This window comes from Mirounga leonina, unplaced genomic scaffold, assembly GCF_011800145.1.
Source record: "Mirounga leonina isolate KUSES-001 unplaced genomic scaffold, KU_Mleo_1.0 Mir_166, whole genome shotgun sequence".
Lineage (NCBI taxonomy): Eukaryota > Metazoa > Chordata > Mammalia > Carnivora > Phocidae > Mirounga > Mirounga leonina.
The window spans coordinates 1,987,810-2,012,542 of NW_023270418.1; the positions used below are offsets into that span (position 1 = coordinate 1,987,810).

Genomic DNA, 24,733 nt, shown 5'->3' on the forward strand with positions numbered 1-24,733 from the left:
TGGTTGCTTGTCACAATCAGTTGTAAGACCTTAACAAATAAATGCTGATGCAGGGCCCACCTCAGACTATTTTCCTGACTTTCTGGGGGTGGGGAGTGGGGCAGCTGAAAGGAGAGCATTGTGAGCTGTAGGCATCATTGGAAAAGAGAGACACAGCAGCCTTGGTATTTAAGCAGTTTGCTTTTAGCTGTGTATTTCATGTATAAGCTAGCCACAGCATCCTTTTTGATACTTCATTTAAAAACAGTAGATCTCACCGGAGCGCCTGGGTGGCTCAGGCGGTTAAGTGTCCAACTCTTGATTTCGGCTCAGGTCATGATCTGGGGGTTGTGGGATTGAGCTCCACGTCGGGCCCTGGGCTCAGCGCAGAGTCTGCTTGAGATTCTCTCTCTATCCCTCCCCCTGCTCTCACTCAAATTAAAAAGAAAAAATCTTTTTTTTTTTTTTTAAAGATTTTATTTATTTATTTGAGACAGAGAGAATGAGATACAGAGAGCATGAGAGGGAAGAGGGTCAGAGGGAGAAGCAGACTCTCTGCCGAGCAGGGAGCCCGATGTGGGACTCGATCCAGGGACTCCAGGATCATGACCTGAGCCGAAGGCAGTCGCTCAACCAACTGAGCCACCCAGGTGCCCTAAAAAGAAAAAATCTTAAAAGAGATTTAAATAGCAGATCTCACCATAATTGGAAAGCTGTCCAGCCCAGTAGTACAGGGCAAGGTCTGGAAAGCAAGGTCCTGGACTCCTGCTTTGAATTGCTTTGTTTTCAGCATGTGACTTCAGAATCCTTTCCCTCTCAATCTTTGAGTGACCTGCTGGAGAAAAATCATTTCTTTTTTTAAGACTTTATCTTCGAAGGTGCCTTTACAGCTCATTTACATATCGATCCGTTGGCAAGCATTCACCGAGGGTTGGCTCTGCTGCTGTGTGCCGGTCACTGTCCTGGGTCCTGATGGTGCAAGAAGAATTCCACAGACACCTGCCCTTGTGGGCCCTTGGTCTGGGTGCGGGGAGGAGACAGCCAGCACGATATCGTATTCACTCATTCATTCAACAAAGATTTGTACCTCTGTGTGACAGGCACTGTTCTGGGTGTCAGAGATGTAGCAGAGAAAAGGCAAAGTCTGTCTTCATGAAGCACATGGTCAGCAGAAGTGGATGATCACAGTATAAATTAGTAACTTTAGATACTAATATGTACTATGAAGAAAATAAAATAGCAATCTTGTAGAAAGAGCAAGAGAGGACTGACCTTAGGAAGGATTGGGGAAGGCTTTTCTGCAGAGCTGGTATTTGAGCTGATGTCTGAATGAAAGTGAGACCCATGCAAAGATAATATTATGAATGATCACACTGTTAATGATGAAGACTTTTCATGTGCTAGGCACTGTTCTAAATTCTTTATATTCATTAGCTTATTTAATCCTTGTAATACTCCTACAAGGCACCTGGGTGTTAGGAGCCCCATTTTACAGAAAGGAAAACAGAGGCACAGGGAGGTGAAATCACTTGATCACAAGGTTATAGGTCCAATAAGTGGCAAAGCTGAGAATTGAATCCAAGCTGTTCTGCTCCAGAGCCCACATTCTTGTAACAACGGTTACAAAGGCACCTTAGGTTCAAACAAGTTTAAGGGGCTCAAGGATGGCCAGTGTGGATGGAGGTACCAGAAGAGGCTAGGGAGCATACCCAGGGCCAAAGCAAAAACTTCGTCTTCATTTCAGCCTCAGTTGTAGGACCCAGTCATGTGGGGTCTTACAGGCCAATGGTAAGGTGTTAGGGTTTTGATTAAATTGTGCTGTGCAGAGTGGTAGTTTTAAGAATGGTCCACCCAAAGATATTCCTGTCCTGATCCCCGGAAGCTGTGAATATGTTGCTTTACCTCATAAAAACAACTCTGTGGGTGTAATTAAATTAAGGATCTTTAGGTGGGGACATGATCATCAATTACCCAGGTGGGCCCAGTGTCATCACAAGCGTCCTTATGAAAGAAACAGGAAGGTCAGAGAGAGACGGGGCACGAGCATGGAAGCACAGGGTGATGCTAAGGTGCTGCACTGCTAGCCTGGAGGCTGTAGGAAGGGGACGTGAGCCCAGGAAACTCAGAAAAGGCAAGCTAAATGGATGCTCCCCTAGAGCTTCTGGAGGGAGTTTGGCCCTGTCCACACCTTGGTTTTGGTCCAATGAAACCCATTTCAGACTTCTGACTTTTTTTTTTAAAGCACTTTTATTTATTTTTTTAAAAAGATTTGATTTATTTGAGAGAGCGTGGGGTGAGGGGCAGAGGGAGAAGCAGACTCTCCCCCTAGCAGGGAGCTTGGAGTGGGGCTCGATCCCAGGACCCTGGGATCATGACCTGAGCCGAAGGCAGACGCTTAACCAACTGAGCCACCCAGGCGCCCCCAGACCTCTGACTTCTGCAACTATAAGATGCTAAGCTTGTATTGTTTGATGCTACTGAATTTCTGGTAATTTGCTTTCACGGCAATAGGAAACTAGTACAGGAAGCTCTTGGAGGGTGTAAAGTAAGGGTTGAGGTGACTGGTAACTGATTTAAGTCTGAAAAAGGTCTCCATGATTTTCGTAGAGATTCAGGAGGGGGCGTAGGGGCAGAGGGCCCCCTGCCCCGGCGGAAGAGGAATGGAGGGATGGGAAGGGGGCCTTTGAGGCACCCTGACAACTAACCAGAGAAGAGGCAGCGGGGGACATGAAGAAGCCTCAAGATGGCCCCAGTGGTTGTAGGAAAACCAGAATGCCTCAGAGGAGGGAGGGGACAACTCTTAGGTTGCGGAGAGGTCAATGGGGCTGAGGACTGAGACCTGACCGTTGGGTTTGGCAAGAAGCAGATTGTGAGATGTGGGCAAATAAGTGGGACTGGTCCAGACAGCTAAAAATCCTCGGCTGGGTGGCTCCCTCCAGACTGTGTGTCTTACTCCCCGTGGTACAGAGCCTGCCCCAGGCCACAGAGAATGTGCCCCACAGTATGTATTTGAAGTTTGGAGTGGAAAGGGAAATTCCCCTTCAGCTGGGGCTCTAGAGCCTCGTGCGGGGGCGGGAATGGGGTGGGACCCAGAGAGAGGAGCAGGGTTTGGATTGGCGTGGAGAAGGCAGCTGGAGCTGCAGGTGGGAGAAGTTGGGCTGCAGTGGTCCACGCACCTCCTGTGCCCCGCACTCAGAGAGCCCACCTGTGGCCCACGAGGGCTTGCATGGGGAGGAGTTTACCACCATTCGAGGAAGAGGTAGTTCAGGGAGCCAAAAGGAATATCTGCTGGGCAAGTCAGACCATACCCGAATAGAAAAGACTCCTCAGGAGCCTGAAGACCCTTTGAGAGGAATTACCGCGAAGGTCTATTTAAAACAAGGAAGGAGTCACTTACTGAAAACTGGCTGCTCAGGTTGGTCACCCTAGGATTATTTACAACAGTGATAAAAGACCAATTTTTCCCCAAATCGACCTTTTCATTTCTTCAGAAAAGCTTCAGTAAATGGGGATTGTAATTTTAGCCCTTAGTTGTAGATCTTGTTTGGGAAGGTGGTAGTGGGAAACTGGCCGAGAAGGATCTTTGAGCCAGAGAGCAATTGTGAGTTCAGGAGTAAGCGTTTCCAGTGATTCGCTTCAAGGGTGACATTAATGTTTAATATGGTTGGAATAAAATCCCTAAAGGGGAGGCCAGTTTTCAAAAAAGCACAGCAAGAAGCCACACCCATTTCTTGGAGCTTCTGTGCAAAGCCTGGAGTTGGAGGTGGCCATAAAACTTTTACTGTCCCTGCTCAGCACAGGGTCGAAAGGCCAGTAATTGCATGGTTTCCCCAGGAACCCCAAAGCACAGACAGACAGTCTGGCCAATGCAGATAGAAAAATACCGAGGGAGACCTCCCCAGTAGTGACTCTGGAACTAATTAGTTAACTAGGCATGTAATTAGATTAATGCACGTGATCTAAGAGCTGATGGTGTGCTTTTTAGGATGGTGGAAATAAAGGAGCTGAGGGGGGAAAGAAAAAGGCATTATACTGAGTTCCAAATTCTTAACCCTGTCAGAAATCTTCAGGGCACTTGCAATAATGGAGCAAAGAACCTCCTCCAGCAGCCCTGGCCAGCAAAATGGCCACCCTGACAGGTGGCCTGATTTAAGCTGTGGGGGGTGTTGCGTAGGTGAGGGTACCTTATTCATCACTTAGTTCCTGCTGGTTTACTTGGGACTACAGCTGCTTTATGATTTCTGCCGTTTTAGAACGTTGTGGAAATTTTTTTTTTTCCCCTCCTTCCCATAGCCTAGTGAGATGGGCCCATGTTCCTTTCTTGGCATACATAGTGACCAGGCCTGCCCTAATGTAATAGGCCAATTATTTCTGGAAGGACCCCCTGTAGCTAGCTGCCCTCTTTCTCCTTCAGCTGATTTGGACAAAACAAAATTGCGTGTTTGCAGCTTGCCAACCTCCTTGCCTTTGCCAGGTGCAGATTTGTACAAGACCAAGCCCCCATCCTTCCCTAGTATTAAGTCACACCCCTCACCTCTGACCCCTGGGCCCCCCAATCAAGTAGATTTGACCTCTCTGCCTCCCCTCATTCTCTATTTCTCATTCTTCCCCTCACTCTGTAATGCTGCCCTGTTGGTCCCCAAGTACCAAGTCTGTGCGGTTTCTGGGGAGAGGTAGTGCCCAGGCCAACAAAGTCCTTTCTCATTGAGCCTCTGACAGTTTGCTACTCAACAGGATGGTGGTCATTTCAGCCTGTGCTGAAGTTGGACATTAATCCACTATACCAACTATGTTCCTTACATGTGAGAGGAGAACATTTCATCAGGAGTATTCTCCTGTGGTTTGACATTGAGCTTTGTAGACTGTGTGCTCTTGGAGCTCTTTCTAGTCTGAAGACGGGGAGCCCAGATTCCTGATATAAAAGTTGTGTGAAGATGAGTGCATGGTGAATGCATGCTTAGGGCTGTTTGCATATCCCTATGAGGAGAAGCCCACTCTGTTCTGAGGCTGGGCAAAGAAGTAGCCAGTGCAGTTTTCTATCAGGCTGCACACAGGCTTCTCCAGAAGAGAGTTGCTTTTTGCTTCTCTATGCCACTACTCTCTTTCTGCCCACAGAGCTACAGAGGCTTACCTTTCAAACATTAGCTGTTCACCCTAGTAATTGCTCCATCCTCTAATTTAATGAAAACCCATTAAACCGAAACAATAATTAAAATGAGACATCATCTCTGTAGGAGGTTTGCATATTAAAATCACTGTGCATTTCAAGGCAGGCAGATTTTTATTCTTGAAAAACTGCATTTGAGGCAACATGTAAAAATGATTTATAATAAAGAATCATAATTTAGAGAGCTTGGTGGTTAAACATGATGCCCTTCCGTTTACTATTGAATTTGAGAAGATACGGAAAGGTCAAGGCCAGTACAGCATTTAACAAGTCTTTTATGCCCGAGAATTAGGACCGTGCACAAAAGGGAACTAATTAGAATTGGGTCAGCTTATTGCTCCAAACTTCGTAAGCAGGCTGGAGATGGAACTCGATATATGGAGGAGTTTAGGGTCTTGGAGGAAGAATTCTCTTGTCTTGAATTCTCTGTTGTGATTAGGGAAGCCGTGGGGGAAAACAAAAACAAAAACCCTGCAGAAATGGACTCAGAATGCACATCTTTTCCTCTTGCTGAAGGTGGGGTCTTGGACAAGGCTCTTTTTTAGGAGTCCGAGGCAGCCTCTTCGAACGAGGTTGTTAGTGTCCACTCAGTGGGTTATTAGGACTATGGGCTGTGATCATGAGTGTGAACAGATTAGCACCTGTTCAAGCTCCAACTTCAGTGCGTAGCTCTCCGGGGTGCCTTTGCAAATCTTTTCAGAAAGGTCCAGCCCTGGAAGTCCTTAGGAAGCATATGCTATGTACTGGGCATGTTCCATGTGTTCTCCTACTACTTTTTACTGAACCATGCAGGGTGGGTGGTATGACCACTGTGTCCTAGGAGAGGCAACTCCAGGATGAAGGAGTTAACCAAGCTTTTCCAGAAGCTACGTGGTGGAGCTGGTGTTCTGACACCAGCAGGGCTGAGGCGGGAAGATGGCACGGCGAGGCGGGGTGCATCGCGGTTGCCCAAGACCGCGTTTGAGTTCCAGCTACACTACTTAGTAGGAAACTTAACTCTTGGTATTTGTACCTCATAAAATGGGGGTAGCATCCCTACTACTGACCTCACTGGGCTTCTGTGAAGCCTAAATTGGGTTAAGTATGCAGCTTGCCGTCTAGCACATAGCAAAAACTCAAATGTTCTGGGTGTTGGCTGACTGGACATAGACTGGAGTAGCTGGGAGCCCCATAGATGATCAGTTTTTTTTTTTTTTTAAAGATTTTTTATTTATTTATTTGACAGACACAGCGAGAGAGGGAACACAAGCAGGGGGAGTGGGAGAGGGAGAAGCAGGCTTCCTGCTGAGCAGGGAGCCCGATGTGGGGCTCGATCCCAGGACCCTGGGATCATGACCTGAGCTGAAGGCAGACGCTTAACGACTGAGCCACCCAGGCGCCCCAGATGATCAGTTTTTAACCTAAGAGTGAACTGGTTATGAACTGCCTCCAACCATGCCTGGCAAGCCCTGCTCACCTCCCTGTTCCCTTCCTCCTGGGCCGCAGCCATGACAGCTGCAGCAAGAAGTCTCTCGTGGTGTGGTTGCAGGTGTACTTTGGTACTCCAACCCCCCAGGACCCAAGGCCTGCTGTGCTGTGTTCCACATAAACCAAAAATTGTCATGTGTGGCTTATGTGGCATGTACGGTTTGAAGAACTTAATATGTATTAATTGAATCTTCATGCTATCCCTATGGAGTAGATGCAATCTTACTCCCATTTTACAGATGAAGAATCTGAGGCAGAGAGAGGACCTTGGGCAAGTTAACCTGTCTTATAAATGGTAAAGCTGGAATCTGAACCAAACAGTCGGGCTGCAGAGTCTGAGCGCTTAACCACTACACTGCACTGCCCCTTAATGGGGAGATCAAGTCTCTGAGGAGGAGCCTTGGCCCTGTTCCAGGTGTGATGCCTCCTGAGCGTGCCCACTTACGGCTCTGAACTAAACCATTCTCCTTCATCTATGTTTGGGTCTTTAATCCTGGACTCTTAGCCCCTCGTGGCTAGAAGAGGTCTAATTTTCTGTTCAGAGGAGTGCTTAAAGTTTTAAAGGTAGTGGGTGAGCAAATAAGTGGATGAATAGATAGATCCCGGAGAGCAAGGGCAAGGTTTGCCCTCCTGTCTTTTACAAGACCCTGGAGAGCATCCTGTGCTAGGAACAATGTTTTTGCTTATACTTGATGATGTTTTGTGCATGCAGCTTCATACAGTATGGTGGGCATGCCTTTGGGTTTATCAGTCTTGAGAGTGGGGATTAAAATGCTACCCAAAGAGGCTGTGCTCTCCGTTACTGCCAAAATATACCTCCTCTTGAGCTGTCATGGGCAGGGGGCTCCATGCTGCAATGCCCCAGCTGGCTATCCTGGGGAGCTGACTGGCCTTCTCTGTTGAGGAGGGGCATGGTATTCCATAGGAAGTCAGACCTGGTTAAGGTTGGCTGGAGGGAGCATCTGATGTCCTCATTGATTTAAGAGCCACAATTATGTGATTAAAAGCAAGGTTATTGGTGCTTATTTATTTATTTATTTATTTATTTATTTATTTATTTATTTATTTATTGTAGCTTGCCCTTATTGTTTCTCCTGTTTTTCTAATGTTCTAACATTTTAGCATACATTTTTTTAATGCTAAATCTCCAATTTGGAAAATCGAGATCTGTGAAAGAACTTTTAGGTTAGCTCTGAATTATTGACCTCTTGATGGCTGGTGGGCAGTCCTCTCTCTCTGCCATGTGTCCCTAAAACTAAATCTTAATGTATACTTGATATGCTGTACATGTGTGCATCTTTGGCATCATTGCCTAGATGTTTCTTATGTTCTAATACTTTTGATACGCTTGCTCTACATAATTTTCCATTGAGTATATACAGTCTGATTAAACTTGTTAGAGAACTTCTCTGGTATACAATGTAGTGTTTTTTTTTTCCCTCTAGGTTTATTGAGCTATAATTGTTAACCTAGTTTCAGATGTACAACATAATGATTTGATGTATGTATATATTGCAAAATGATTAGACAAGAAGTTAACACCCATTGCCATAGTTACAAATTTTTTCTTGTGATGAGAACTTTTAAGATCTTAGCCCTTTTCAAATATACAGTATGGTATTATAGTCACCATGCTGTATGTTGCATCCCTACAACTTAAGTATCTGATAAATGGAAGCTTGAACCTTATGCAAGGTTCTTAATCATCTTAACATCTTTCCATCACTCTTTTGTTTTCCTGCCCTGTGATGCAGATAAAGGTGGTGTTCATGCTTTACATCTCTTTATTCTGAGGTGCCCGACTGAGATGGGGGTGGAGGGATGTAGACCAGGGCGGAGATTGGATCTTGGTATGCTACTTTCTCAGTGACAAGTGGGCACCTTGATTGTCCTTACTGGTATTTTTAAAGGTTTATATGAGAACTTTAGCTGCCTTATTATGCCTATTTAATAAGTAAAATTATGGAGGCACTAGAATCTTTTTTTTTTTTTAAAGATTTTATTTATTTGACAGAGAGAGACACAGCGAGAGAGGGAACACAAGCAGGGGGAGTGGGAGGGGGAGAAGCAGGCTTCCCGCTGAGCAGGGAGCCCGATGCGGGGCTCGATCCCAGGACCCTGGGATCATGACCTGAGCCGAAGGCAGACGCTTAACGACTGAGCCACCCAGGCACCCCGGCAGTAGAATCTTTTAATGGAGCCACATAGTAATTATGAAAAATGTGTCACAGGATTCTTTAGGTTGAGTACCCCAGTGGAGGAGTTGGGGATGCTCAGCTAGCTTTATTATTCCTTAGGCAGCTCGTTATTTTAATGTACTTTTTCTCAACAGGTTGGGGTTAGAGTTGAGTGTCTTTGGTAAACCTCCTTTGTTACACTGTGCTCTAGATTTTAGAGTCAAGAAAGAGCTTCAGATGTCTGTTCCATTAATCTATGTGCCAGGCACTCTGTAGAGCGTGGGGAATATATTGATAAATAATTCCTCATGGGATTTATAGTCTGGTGGCCATGATGACCATTAATGAAATGATTATACACAATAAAATGATTACACACAAAGCCTTGATGGTTATGATAAATACAATGAACACATAATATAGGGAATCTGAGCTGGCTTGGGAGTGGTCAGAGAAAGCTAGCCTGAAGAATTAACAAGCAAGCTGGAAGGGAAGAGCAAAGAGGAGAGGGAAACATGAGAATGTTAAGTGTGGAAGAAACACGGCCCTGGGAAGAAAAAGGAGGCTTGTGTGGCTCCAGTGCTGGAGTGAGGAGGAGTAGGAACAGGGAAAGAAAGGAGGATGACCGAGTAGGCAAGGTGCCAGGCAAATGCCATGCAGTGTCATGGCGGACTCTGCTGGGGCAAGACGCCATTTTTATCTCCATTTGCTGTGTAAACATGTAAAACTTTGCCTCTGGTTCTTCACCTGTGAAATGGGGGAATAATGATATTTAGCTCAGGGATTGTACAAATAGATTGCTCATAAATATTACCTGAGTGACTACAAAGTGTCCGGCACTGGGTGTATGATGATGCTTTGTGCCTTTTCACGTGAACCAAGCATGGAGCTCACACACCTCGGTCATAATAGGTGTAGTTTGAGAAACCAGCCTGCCAGGTTGGAATCTCCCCATGGCTTCCTAGCCCAATGTCTTTTAGAAAATTCTGTAAGCTTTAGTTTTCTCAGTTTATAAAGGAGAAAAAATAGCAGTGGCTACTGCTAAGGTTACTGTAAGTAGTATGTGTAAAACAGCCCTCTACTTGGCACCGTGATAAACTGTACACATGTTTGTGCATGATTCTGGCTTCTGCAGCTAGTGGAGGTTTAATGGGATGTCATCGTGAATTTGCTAGTGAAGGTAGAAATCCCTTACGCATGAACCAGGAGTCTCCTAGCATCCCCACTACTTTCTGCTCGTGATTTCCACTTCTTTGAAAGCTGCTTGGATCAATAACCTCAGACCTTCTTAAAGAAGGGCTGCAGGACCTGACGGTGGAACGGTATGCCTCCCCACAGCCGGAACTGCCCCATGGACAGTGGCCTGTTCTGAACTGGTGAGCTTCCTCTGGACTCAGCAATGAAAAGCCACCTGCTATTTCAAATTGACAAGTGTTGCTTTACCTTTGGGGCCAGTCTTACCACGAGCTTCCTTGGGACTTAGGCTAGAAGGATGTGCCACGTCTCCATCTGGATTCCACCATATGTGACGTTCTCTGTGTAAACATGTTGTGATTACTGAGCTGTCCCCCAGATTCTCCATCAGTCAAGGCTGAGGTGGGCTGCCCGGGTGTGTGTTTTGTCCCATTTCTGGCTGCTGCTGTTCTTGCCTCTTCTACTCGCTGATCGGTGGGGAGTTTCCTCTGATATTAGGTAGAGTAGCTTCTGTCCTGCTGACCTTCTAGCAAGAGAGAAGCTTGCAGAGAAAGAAAAATGCCAAGATGATGGAAAACACATGGGTGTTCACATCTGCACAGCAATCCCGCAACGAGTGCCCCCTTGCCTGGTAAACGCTTATTCATCTTTTTTTTTTGCCTCTGGCTCAAAGCTCTGTCTTCCACTGTGTCCTTCCCAGCCTCCACTGGCCCCCTCCTTCGTTTGTGCATTGCCTTACTCTACCTGTCGTCCCCAGGTGATAGCCTTGCTTCTGCAGCTATCCTCAAAGGCAGGAACTGTATTTCTGCTGGTTTCCCTGGTGCCCAGCAAGCACAGTGCCTGGCACAGAGGAAACACAGGTATGTTGGACAATGAAAATCCTCACCCTGTCATCAGGCAAAAGGGAAATGAAGCTGCTTCTGTAACAGGCAGAGAAGAGTGTGTGAATATCCTCATTTAATTTCTTCAATCTCCTCCCTTCACCCAATACTTCTTTTTTCTTTTTTTGAAACTGATGCTTAATCATCATGTTAGCATTTTTAGTCTTTAAAAATGACTAGGTAGAGCCATTTTTTCCTAGGAAAGAAAAAGCACTTAACCCTTCCTGCTGATTTAGCACTTCTTAACTAGATCACGTAAAACTTCTAGATGTTTGAAAGGACCACTTTTTTTTAAAATGTGAAATGTTCTCTGTAAGTGGTGGTGGTTGTGTGGGCAATTACCTTGATGGAACGGTAGCCTCCAAGTAATGCTCCCAGAGGTCACAAAACCACTTCACCCACCAAATTCAGATGCTTGAATCATGCAGTGTATTAAATAAATCTAAAATGTCCAGGAGAAAGCAGGGGAAAGAAATGGAATAGGATAGGGTCCATGCTAGCGGAAGGATGGGCCACCCTACCAGACTCTTGGGTTTTGCATTGTTCATGTGTTCAGTCTTTGCCCTGCCAACTTCTTTGCTGATGTGGAGGTTATGTGGACTAGAGCAGAGGTTCTAAAAAGGTGGGGTTCAGTGGATGGGAGGTGCCTGGTGCCAGTGTCTTTCCACCCTTGGAGAAGGCAAGTACTCTTGGTCCCAGGTGCAGGTACTAGCCTGTTGAGTAGTGATGGGTTTGATTAGCATTTCCCAGGCAGAGTACACGTGGGGCCAGAATGGGAATGGAATGAATGTCAAAGATAGGTATCTGATTTAGGGATGACATAGCTCTCATTTTGAAGGTGCTGTGATTTGCTTATGACTTGGTTCTCCCACCCCATTCTATTCATGGTAACATGTTTATTCAGTCCTTTTTAATTGTGTTCAACATGCTTAGGTTTCATTTATTTGATCTATGTTGAACACGTTTTACAGGTTTCTAACTTGCTGTCTATATTTAACACTTCCTATGAGCTTTATTCATCCCACTTGTTTTTCTCGTTCTTTCTAACAGAATTGAATATTCTCCAATAATACAGAACGCACATTATAATGGTTGCATAATACAGTACGATAGTTACTATAGATTCTCATTAATTGGCTTTCATTGGTTACTCATTTAACTCCAGTAAAAAAAAAAATGGTTACTGCAAAGTAGGTGACCTATCACTGGTTCCAGTAAATGACAACTTTACATTTATGTTGATTTGGAAAAATCAGCAGAGGAGAAGAATTGTAGAATCTAGGTGTCCCATATGTAGAAAACACCTTCAGTCCCGTCCTTTGCTGGGTGGCTAGGAGCAGGGTAAGGTGATGAACAGAAATGAACTATTGAGTCCTGGAAAGAACTTGAACTCCATGATCTCCAATCATTTCCATTTTCAGATATGGAGTGTGAGGCTTACAGAAGCAAAGGGTCGTATCCAAGGTCACACATCTAGTTCTCTGCAAACCTTGGTAGTCTTCAGTCCCTTGAAACCTGGTCCAGTGTTCTTGCCTCTGTGTTGTTAAGTGAAATTACTTTCTGGTGTTCTTTTGGCAGCTGAATTATGGTAAGCATTTACTTGAAAGAGCTTTTCTGAAAATGAGAGTGCACATAAAGTCTCCATGTATGAAAATAGATGTTTTTTACATTTCACTCTGGTGAGTGCTAATGGGGTCTCTCCATTTCAATGTGCCAGTCATTTACAAAGAGAAACAAAAAGCCAGCAGAGGAAATGCTCAGTTTTGTAGGGGGTTGGGTGAGTAGCAGTGTGGTTGTATTGGATTAGATTGTTAGATGTGGTGTCCTATAAATAGGAGGGACTGAATTGGTCCTGAACATGCTTTTCTTTAAACTTATAACCACTGACACTTGACACCTACCATTTATCTTCTTTTCCAAAAGGTATCCTATTCTTTTCTGACTGTAATATTTGTGGCTCTTTGAATTAACAATACACATGATAAAAATGCAAATAAAATCAGAAGTCTTTATTGGATGCCTGTTTTATGCCAGGCACTGAGAACTTTGGCTATAACAATGACTGAATAAATTTGCCTGCCCTCGTGGAGCTTCTAGTCTAGAGGGGAGAGAAAGGAAACACAGTAAAAAAATATAACAAACATGAAATAAGAGCATAAGTCATACAAAGAAAGATTACAATAATTAAGTGGTATGGAGAAAATAACCAGGGTGGTGTATTCAGTATTACTGGGGAGCCTGCTTTGGAGGGAAGGACCAGGAGGTTGCATTTGCAGTTAGAGCTGAAGGAGGCAGGCTTGGGAAGAGTGGGGAAGGGCTCTGTGGGTAAAGGGAAGAGTAGTACAAAAGCCCTGAGGCAGGATTGGGCTTGGGTGTGAATGAAGAGGATGAAAGTGGGCGGGAGACATAGGCAAGTCAGTTGGTGTGTGACCTTGCAGGCCATGCTCAAAAGCCTGGATTTTTATCCTAGGAGAACTGGGAAGCCATGGAGGGTTTTTAGCAAGAGAATGTAAAGGATGCTGATTTAGGCGTTAAGATGAGCTCTTGGGCTGCTGTGGAGAATGGAGAAGGCAAGGCAATATGGAAGTGGGGAGACCAGTTAGGCTGTTGGAGGTGCCCTAGGAAGAGATGATGGCAGCTTGCAGAGGAGTTTGAGTGGAGTTGGGGGGAAGTGGACAGATTCCAGCCCTGGGAGTCCTCATGATTTGCTCTTGGATTGGATCTTGGAGGGTAGAAGAAAAGGAAGATTCAAGGACAAGTTCTGGTCTTTTCAGCTTAAACTGGGTGGTTCCATTTACTAAACTGGGAACTCCAGGAGAAAATAGAGGGCTGGGGTGGGGGGGAGAACAAGAGCTCTGTCCTGGACATATACAATCTGAAATGCTTATTAAAACTTCCATGTGGAGATATTAAGGATATTGAATGTGTCTGTTGGTTAAGGGAGAGATTGGGGTGGTACATATACACTTAAGTGGCATTGGCCATGGAGCTGGAACGATGTCCAAGAGAACGGAGTGAGGTGAGGACACTTATCATTGATGTGCCTGCTGGAGGAAAGAGCTATGAATATCATGGCTGACTGATCATTGTCCCTTTTGTGCTGGGCTCCAGCATCAGAACCTCTGATGAGCTGTCTGGGCCAACACTGCCAATCAGTTAATTCCTAATAGATGAATAAAGAAGGAAACAGCAAAAAGGGAGAAAGTGAACATGTAAGTTAATCCCAAGAGCTGTGTGTGCGTGTGTTCCTGGCACTAAATTCTAGGTGGAATTTATTAGGACTTGTACCCAGCAGTATAAAAATGTTAACAGACATTTGCTAATCATCTCTAGTTTACAAAATGATTACTTCATACATTTAATAGATCATGAATATTATCCTGCAAAGTCATTGGGATTTTGTAGGAGGTGTAGAAGCATTCCCTAAGTGGCTCTTATCTCCGCCCTTGACAAAAGCTAAAAGCCTGCCACTTAACAGTAGAGTAGTGCAGGCCTTTCTTTGGGTAGAAAAGCAAATGTCCTAGGTGGGTTTTATGTGGGTAGGGTCCTCCGCCTGGGTTAGGTGCCTCCAAGATAGAGGACCAGCCTTGCTTCCTGCCTTCCACAGCCTAGACTTCTACAGCTGGAAGATTGTGGTGGTCTTTGTTGTGCTGCAAACTTCAAAGAGCAACTCGTAGAATTACACAAGGATGGAGAGGCCTGAGAAATCGCCTAGTTCACCTATCCTCCCCTATCCCCTGCCCCATTTTGTAGATGAGAAGACCGAGGCCCAAGGTCAAGAACTTGATTTTTTTTTTTTTTCCTTCCTTTTAGAAGCCACTCTTTAGGATGAGGTTCTTCAAGGTCCATGTAGTCTGTGATGTTGCTTGGGCCACAGACCTTTTGAAGGTCTTGGTTATTTCTCCAGGAGTCTGAAAAACCAAGTAGTTCTACAGAGGATGGACGGGGTTAGGGCATGAGAGGAGGAACCAAACATACCTTTGGTATTCATTTGTCATCCCCTGAATAGTTTCTTTTAATTCTGCTCTGTTGGTAGTCCATTTCTGACTTGAGGAAGTGAGGTGTACAATAACGAGAACACCTAGTTTATTACGATTGGGGGGTGAGGAGAGGGTCGGAGTATGAAATGATGAAGGTCTCATTTTGCAGAACTTGGAGAGAAAGATTCCTGGCCAGGAGCAGAATTAGCTGGACTCATGTGCCTTGAGGCCTATTGAATTGGCCTCCACTTTAATAGGTCATGAGCAGAGTCATCCACTCCATGTTTACAGAGAAGTTCCAGGCATCCTTATGGATCATGCACATGTCTTGTATTCTTTAAGCAAAAGTGGAATTGTCTGGCATTATTAACACTACTAAATCTCTGCTGGGTACAAAGCAAAGACAAGTTTCCCTCTACGCATCGTGAAGAGAAAGAAACCGAGTCCATGGGGAGAAGTGTAACTGGAGCCTGCTGAGTGGCATTTGGGTCCTGCTGTAAACACGGGATTCTCTGAATTCAGGATCCATTTATCTGATTGTCTCACTTTTTTACAGCAACTTAATCTGTTTGTAGTCGGCCACATTGCTCAGTGTCCCGTCAAAATTTCTGTCAGAAAGTCACTGGCTGGCCAATTATGAATTTGTCAAAATGACAAGTGGGTACAGTGACAGAGGTGGTATTTCCGGGTTTTGTGTTGAATGAATGCTGCCGGATGGAGGGGTCGGAGGTGCCTGAAAAGATAAAGTATTGGCAAGGTGCAGGGGCGGGGTGGAATGAAAAAGGCAACCTGGATCCTCTGGACATTTCTAACTGTATATCTTTTCTCTTTCTTACTTTCCCTCTCCTTCCTTCCGTCTTCTTTTCCTCCTCCTCATTCTCTGTCCCCTTCTGTTTCTGCGTTTCCTTGACTCCTAGATTCAGAAAGGGAGATCCATGCAGCCCCTCATGTGAGTGAGAAATTAATCCAGCTGTTCCGGAATAAGAGTGACTTCACCTTTTTGACCACTGTACAGCAAAAGCCATCGACTTCAGGAGTGATCCTCTCCATTCGAGAGCTGGAACACAGGTAAGCTGTACTTTTGAAAGTCTACTTAGAATTAATGGACTACACAAAGTGCCTTGGAATTGAGAGGTTGTATCTCTGAGAGCATGTAGCTAGCTGAAGCCTTGTTGCTGTTGAACACATTGATGACTGTTCCTTGCATTAAGAACTTACTTTGGGCAAAGTGGCTTTCTTGTTGACTCTCCAAGGCCCACTCCTAAGTGTCTTTCTTGCCTATCTTCTGTCTTCTGGCAGGCTTGGCTCCTATGAAACCATATCCTCTGTCATATTGGCTTGAGGTCCTCAAGCAAAGTTAGACTTAATTTTTACTCTATGCAGGAACTGTGCTGGGCACTGGGAATACTAAGGTGAAAATATAAAATTTCTGTTGTAAGGATCTCATAAGGCAGTAGGGAAGATGGACAGATGTCACAAAGTATTGTAGATGCAATGCTAGAAATGTGTGTTTAAGGAATAAAGGTAATAATAGTCCATTCTGAAGGATCGTGGTAAACTAAGGAAGGCTTCAGAAAGGATTGTGGTTGTATAAAGGAAAGTGAGTATTCATTCGACAGGCTGAATGAGCAGTAAGGGGTGGAACGAAGGGCATTCCAGAAATCACTTGCTATGATTTTTGGGAAGGGAAAGGTGGGTGGGATCAGTGGTTGGCGTGTTGTGTGTGGGGAGGGGCTGAGGAGTTTAGGGTGAGCAGGAAGGAGGAGTACTACGAGGTAAGTGCCTCTGTAGCCCCTATAGAGAGAACAGAAGTGTCTGGGAGTTCACGGATCCCCCAGGCAGCCTGTCGCCCATGATTGACAATGTGAGAGTTGGGAAGCCTAGTTCCTTTGCCCTGGGGGCCTTAAGGCCAGACCAGCTCTGCAGCTTGATTAAGTCTCCAGTGCTACCTGGGATTAGGCTGAGGCTTCCATGTCCTTCCCCACCCTCTCCCCCCACCCCCAGCACTTCCTTAGGAAATCACTTACTCTCAAATTCACATGTCCGTGTCTGCTTCTGGGGAACCTGAATTCAGATAACCCTTCCTTTATCTATTTAGGTGGACCTATCTAAAAGCAGAACTATGTAAAGGCAATTCGGTACACTAGGTCAGTGGTTAGGGAAGATCATACAGAGTGGCAACTCTGGAAGGGCCAGAATTCTGGCAGGTCAGGAAGTCCTTCTGACATACTAAACAGGAAGAGCAGTGTGGACAGGACAAATGTGGGAAAATGCAATTTTGGGGGGTGGAGTGGAGAGGTGCAGAGAACAGACTAATGTGGCTGGAGCAGAGGATCTCCATGGGCCTTTTTAGCAGAAGCGAGGATCCAAAGTTCTCTTTTCAATGCTTAAGTTTGATCTCTGCCTCAAAGGGATGCGATGGATCCTGATCCTTCTGTAGGGTTGTTGTCAGCATACTTGGCTGTTTCTGGGTCAGCCCAGAGAAAGCAAGGTGGCATGTGCTGGGGAGCAGATATAGATTAGAGGCCAAGTGTTCTGTAGACTCAGAGAAGGAGTCCTTGTTACTCCAAGGTGGAGGTGTCCAGCCAGTCTCCACTTCACAGACCTGGAAGGGTGATGTGCTTGCGTCCCCCCTGGGGCAACATGACGCGGTTGGGTGTGAGGGCCACCTCAGTAGGAGGGCCATACGACTGTCCAAGAATGGAACATAGAGGATCTTTAATCTCCATGAAACCAGAGGGGGTAACTTCCCAAGGTGAGTGAGAAGCCAGTGGAATGGCACCTGTCGGAGTAGAGAGAGCAGAGACTGAGAGCTGGCCTGAGGGAGGCTGGAGTTCTAGGTCTTGCCCTGCTGCGCTGCTGAAGGTCTCAGAACTCCCCTTCCTTGTGATGAAGGGAGGTGGCCATCTGCTTTGCAGGGTTGCTGTGAGGGTGGAAGAGGATCGGGCCTGGGAAGTAGACCGCCCTTAAATTACACATTACTTCTTGTCTAAGCATGTATCTTAAAGCTACTACCTGGGTTTTTCTTTTGGATTTTTTTTTTTTTTATTTAATGGTAAAACCTAACTCCTTTTAGGAAAGGTTTAAAAAGCAACTTGTATTGCCACATGGTCCTGTAATGCCACCTCTCTTTCCTCACAGGTTTCTTCTCTTTTCTTTTTTTTTTTTTTAAAGATTTTATTTTATTTATTTGACAGAGAGACAGCTAGAGAGGGAACACAAGCAGGCGGAGTGGGAGAGGGAGAAGCAGGCTCCTGGCTGAGCAGGGAGCCCGATGCGGGGCTTGATTCCAGGACCCTGGAATCATGACCTGAGCCGAAGGCAGACACTTAACGACTGAGCCACCCAGGCACCCCTCCTCACAGGTTTCTAACAGAACCTGAGGATCCTTGAATGGAGAATCATCTGAGCATTTTTCACTGTAGTAGAAAAACCTCAGTCTTGATTCAAAAATAATAAAAGAAATGGAAAATTCCCCTCCCCCTTGGAATTCTATGGTGCCTTCCTCTATGCTTGTTTGGTCTGATCAAGGCTAGGTATAAAGAATTGAATCTGTCATGCACTGGCTATGGGTCATAAAGAAGACCTGGTTTCCACACTTAAACAGATGTTCACCTAGTTAAGGAGACCTGGTATGTAAGAGGGATAGATGATCGTGTATTTTTAGGAATTCGTCTATTATAAGCCAGCAGTGTTCCCATCTGTAATAGCGAATCTTCAGTCACTCTTCAGATTTATTTATCAGGACGACCATGTCGAGAGCAGCAAATTGTCTTGAAGACATTGGTCATGGACCTCCAACCAGATGACTCTTGATTCAGTAGTGGAGGATTTAGGGACTGGCTAGGTTAGATAAAGAAATTGGAATCTGTCAGGGATCTGACAGCCTGACTGGAAGGTGAGACTCCCCAGTTCTTTTCATGGTTCTTTCCTATGTGATCCTCATTGTATCACTCATGATCCAGATGAATTAAATATGTATCTGCCACAGTTGGGATATAGTGGGCACTTAGGTTTCCAGATAATTTAAAAAATTTTTACATTTCACTACTTTTTAGTATATTCAGAGTTGTGCATTCAACACAATCCCTCACAAATTTCCTTACCTCCAGGAGAAATCCCATGCCCTGAAGGTGTCCCTCAACTGTCTCCCCATAGCACCCCAACCTTAGGCAACCACTCATGTATTTTCTGGCTCTATGGATTTGCCGATTTCGGACATTTCCTATAAATGGAATCATATAATGTGTTTGTGACTGGCTTTCATTTAGACTGTGGTTTAAATGAAAGGGTTTATTTTCAGGGTTCTTTCGTGGTGATCGTGTGTCAGTGGTGCATTTTTAAATTGCAGAATATTACCTTGTTTGGACAAACCATGTTTTATTGATCAGTTGGACACTGAATTTTTTTTCCAGTTTTTGGCAGTTAGGAATAATGCGGCTATGAAATTTCATGTAGTTTCTGTGTAGACCTATATTTGTATTCTCTTGGGGATATAACTAGGAATAGAATGGCTAGATCGAGTGGTGTCTCTGTTTGACTGTTGAATTGCCAGGATGTTTTCCAAAGTACCCGTACCTTTTCTGCATTCCTGCCAGCAGTATGTGAGAGTTGCAGTTTTTTCACAGCTTTGTTAATTACGTAACTATCTTTCTCTTCGATACAGCCATTCTGATAAACGTGAAGTGACCCCTCATTGTTGCATTTCCTGATGGCCAGTGATGTTGAGTATCTTCATGTTGTGTTGCCTGCTTACACATCCTCTTTGGAGAAAGGGCTATTCAGATCATTGGCCCATTTTTTAAGTTGGGTTGTGTTAAGATTTTGTGATAGTTCTTTACAGTCACAAGTCCCATATCAGATAGGATTTATGTTTTTTCAACTTGCAGATTGTCTTCATGTAAAACCCTAAGTTCTTGAATTAGATGTCCAGTGTGCCTATTTTTTTTCTTCATTGCTGGTGCTTTTGTTCTAAGAAATCATTACTTGACTGGAGGCTATTAAGACTTCTAGGATTTGGGCGCCTGGGTGGCTCAGTCGGTTAAGCGACTGCCTTCGGCTCAGGTCATGATCCCGGGGTCCTGGGATCGAGTCCCGCATCGGGCTCCCTGCTCTGCAGGGAGCCTGCTTCTCCCTCTCCCACTCCCCCTGCTTGTGTTCCCTCTCTCGCTGTGTCTCTCTCTGTCAAATAAATAAATAAAAAATCTTTAAAAAAAAAAAAAAGACTTCTAGGATTTATTTAAAAAGTTTTATAGGCTTAGCTCTTTAAGTCTTTGATATCTTTAAGTTTTTTTCTGTGTGGTGTGGAGTGTAGTGATTCAATTTCATCTTTTTGCATATGGATAACCAGTTGTCCCATCACCTTTTGTGGAGTCCTTTTTTCCCCAGTGGATTATCTTGGCTCCCTTGTCAAAGATCAATCGACTATAAGTGGAAAGATTTATTTCTGGACTCTGAATTCTAGGCCATTGACCTCTGTCCTTATGCTAGTGCTGTTTTAATGATTTTAGTTTTCTAGTAAGTTTTGAAGTTGAAATGTGAGCCCTCTGACTTTGTTTTTCAAGGTTGTTTTGGTTATTCCAGTCCTCCTGAATTTCCATGAGTTTTAGGACCAGCTTTCTAATAGTCTGCAAAGATGTCAGCTGGATTTTTTCAAAGGGATGATTTTGAATCTGTAGATTTATTTAGGGAGTATTGTCATCTTGGCAGTATTATGCATGGACATGGAGTTTCTTTCCATTTTAGGTCTTTAATTTTAAACATTGTTTAATAGTTTCAGAGTACAGGTTTTGCATGATTTGTTTTTTAAATTATAGTGGCATCAAAAATGATAAAGGGCATTATTTTCATAATCTGATTTTGTTTGCTCATTGCTACTTTATAGAAATGCACTTGATGTTTGTATGTTGAACCTCGTATCCTGCAGACTTGCTGACCTCATTAGATTAGTTTTTTAGTGGATTTCTCTCAATACATACAAGATCTTGTTACTTGCAAATAGGACAGAAATAAAATTATCTCTACATGGTTACCTTATTTTCTTGCCTAACCGGCATGGCTAGAACTTCCAGTACAGTGTTGAAGAGAACTGGTGAGAACAGGTAGTCTTGTTCCTGCTCGGAAGAAGGAGTGCTCTGTTTTTCACCATGGAGTGTGAGGTTAGCTTGTATTGGATGCTCTTAGCCAGGTGCAAGCTCCTTTCCATTCCTGGTTTGCGGGGTGAGTGGGTGAGTGGGTGAGTGGGTGAGTGGGTGAGTGGGTGAGTGGGTGGGTGGGTGGGTGGGTGGGTGTGTTTTTTTTTTATCATGAAAGGGTATTTTTTCTTCCCCCCCCCCACCCAAGTGCTATTTCTGCATCTGTGGAGATGATCATGCTTTTATTGTTATTGATGTAGTGTATTATACTAATTGAATTCTGGATGTTCTACCAAGCTTGCATTTCTGGGATAAATCCCACTTAGTTATGTTGTATAATCCTTTTTATATATTCCTGGACTTGATAGTATATTATTGAGAACTCTTACATCAATATTCACAAGAGCTACTAGTCTGTAGTTGATGCCTTTTGTCTGGTTTAGGTATCTGACTTTTAAGCTATGTGGAGTAGCATGTCTCCTCCTCCCCCCTCCCCGCCCCCGCCAAGCCAACATTTGCTGATTGTATACTATGTACCAGGCATTTGAGTTGTATATTCTTTTTTTTTCTTTAATCCTCCTTGATTGAAGGATACAATTTTGTAATTTGAAAATGTTTCTATTTTTATCAGCTATTCCGTTTTTGTCCTCCACTGTCTAGAATCTCTGTAATAAGAATAAAAAACATATTAAAGGTCCTTACAAAAGACAGGAAGGGACGCCTGGGTGGCTCAGTTGGTTAAGCGACTGCCTTCGGCTCAGGTCATGATCCTGGAGTCCCGGGATTGAGTCCTGCATCGGGCTCCCTGCTCGGCAGGGAGTCTGCTTCTCCCTCTCCCACTCCCCATTTGTGTTCCCTCTCTCGCTGTGTCTTTCTCTGTCAAATAAATAAAATCTTTAAAAAAAAAAAAAAAAAAGACAGGAAGACTGCAGACAATCCGGTCTTTAATGTGTTTCTAAATCTGTTTATGTCTGGTTGTTTCTGATCTTCCAATCTATCTTACATATAAATATATATGTATATATGTTGTACTCATGTGAAGGAAATTTAGCTTTATTTCTGATACACTAAAAGACTTTAAAAAAAAAATGAATAGTAGTTTTTTTTTTTTAAGATTTTATTTATTTGACAGAGACCCATCGAGATAGGGAACACAAGTAGGGGAGTGGGAGAGGGGGAGAAGCAGACTTCCCTCCAAGCAGGGAGCCCAGTGCGGGGCTCGATCCCAGGACCCTGGGATCGTGACCTGAGCCGAAGGCAGATGCCCAACGACTGAGCCATCTAGGTGCCCCGAATAATAGTTACATTTTATTAAATTTCTTTTCTGGGTATCTTTTTGAGATAATAGATGAAAGGGGAAAAACATGCAATTAACATAATCACATTAGAGTCCATTATGTTGAACTCTTCCTGGGGAAAATCCTTAAATATTCTTACTAATGTTGTATTTAGGAGTATTGCAACAATATTAAAAATGATAGCAATACTAATAGTAGTAACTAGTTTTACTTTAAGCACTGATATAAGGCACTGTCCCAACGCTTGACACTAAACTCATTAACAAGTGAGATAGATTTTTCTGTGTGAGCTAATTCGAGGCTTTTTGAATTACTCTCTGGACTTTAAATATGTTCCATAAATGTTTCTGGTAGAATCAGCCTGAAAACGATACGAGCTGATACTTGTTTTGGGGGAGGCTGAGAAATCTTTCCCTAGTAAAATGTTCATTTTCCAGCTCTTATGGTATTCTAGGTAATTTTAAACTCTTTGCCAACTTATGTTTTGTCCAAATCATTTCACTCAGCCCTGTTTTCTGGGGACAGAGAGTTGGACATTCTATTATTTCTTTTTGTATTTGTGGTTATATCTTTAATTTGTAATGTGAAATATTATGTATTTCCTTCTTGGCCAGGCTTATCATGGGATTGTTCTTTGTTTTATTGGTCAAATCTGTTTCTCCTTTTAAATTCATTGATTTCTACTTTTTACCTCCTTTTTGATCACTTTGTGTATTTTTAGTAGCTTCCTGGATGTTTTCCGTATTTAGCAAAAATCACTGAAGGCTTCATATTTTCTTGTATTGTTTCAAATGCAGCCCACTGCCATTGCTATAATTCTGTACTTTTCTGCAGTTGTTAATTTTAGCTTGACTTCCTCTTTGATTCAAGTTGGGATGTTTAAGTATTTAATCACTTTGAAAATTTTAATGTGTGACTTCTGGTTTTATTGAAGAAAAATAAGTGTTGTGAGACTTACAGATTCTTGAAATTGCTGAATTTTTTTTTCTGGTGACCCTATACATGTTAAATATTGGTGGCACATTTAAATGGACGGGTAGCTCTTGTGCGTATGTAGATAAATACAGCTACAACTTCGTATGTAACACTTCCCAGTTGTGTTACTCAATTTCTAGGTGTACTTATTTTCTACTTGAACTGTGTGACCGGAGAGGTTGACGCCTAACTTCGAGGATTAGAATTTTGTCCTATTCTCCCAGGGTAGGTTAAAGGGTCAGATCTGGAAAGGTCATGCCTGACGTGTACCACACTTCATTGGCCAGGACTGGGACATTGGGTTTAGCATTGTGCCAAAGATGCGAGAACATGGGCACTGGAATAACTAGGCAGCCTTGGTCTCGATTGTTTGGGATGTTTCCAACTTAGTCTGTGCCCAGATTAGGAAAGTAGCCTAGCTGAGAGACTGTATCACAGTTTTCTTTTTTCTTTAACATGTAGTACTCTTACATACATAGTACGTACTTAATACATCTGGAATGTATCAAAGATTCATTTTCTCTGTCCCTGGTCAGGGGTGCTCAGAGATTTCATAGCCAGTTTCAAAGGTTCACAGGGAATCTATTGTCCCGGTTGCAGAGACTGCTTGGGATATACTGCATCTTGTCCAGGACTGTGAAAAGGGCGAAGGTGGTGGTATCTGGAGACTGAAATGAATACGACCTTGGGATTTTTGTGAGGATTAGAGGAATTTGTAAAACCCCTAGCCTAGTTCTTGGTACCTAAATAGAAGGAGTGGAATTTTGATACTGAGGGGAAAACAGGATGCTGAGGAGAGGCCAGATAAGTATATAGTTGCTTTTCTTTAGTTCAGTGGTTAAAGGAAAATGATGTCTATCACCCAGACTCTTCTGGTAGAGTTCAATTTCCAGTCAAAAGTCCCCTTTGCTGATGAAGCAAAATGGGAGAACAGCATACTCGATCTGAACACTCTCCCCAGCCATCATGTGCTCCATGGGAAGTAATCATCCAATTGCCTTTTCCAAAGCTGTGGGCCAGAAAAACTGCATATACTGTTCTGGGATCAGTTTCCAATTTCTACTAGACTTCTGGCTACTCTCAGGCAAGGCCATTATTGAATTAATGGTGGAAGAGTTCTTTTAGTGGCTGAATTCTTTCTTAGCCAAAGGCAGGCATCTCTCTCACCTGGTGGGGATCCAGCAGCCAGAGATGGATCATTGGGGAGGTTGTGATGCCTTTAAACCAGGAGTGAACTTCTTGGCCCAGCAATATGTGGAAACTCCCTAGGTAACTGAGCCAGTTGAGTTTCCACGAAGATCTTAAGTGAGTAGATGAAATGAAATGGAAAACTCAAGTATAAGGAGGATTGAAAATGTACCTGCAGGTAGCATTTGAAGTATAATCTTATGTAATGGGCACTCTGTTATTCTAGATTTGTAATTTAATAGGAGATGTGTTGTTTTGTGTTTTATCGTACCAAGAGAGCACATTGGAAGAGC

At 43.8% G+C, this 24,733-nt stretch overlaps 1 protein-coding gene across 2 annotated transcripts in view; it reads left to right on the forward strand.

Moving 5' to 3' along the window:
* Positions 1-24,733, forward strand: part of NELL1 (neural EGFL like 1) — an 807,199-nt gene that overhangs the window by 55,968 nt on the left and 726,498 nt on the right. For both annotated transcript variants that reach the window (XM_035012452.1, XM_035012453.1), the window contains exon 3: positions 15,763-15,913. In XM_035012452.1, coding sequence (XP_034868343.1) covers positions 15,763-15,913 — 151 coding nt within the window. The remainder of the gene's footprint in view (positions 1-15,762; positions 15,914-24,733) is intronic.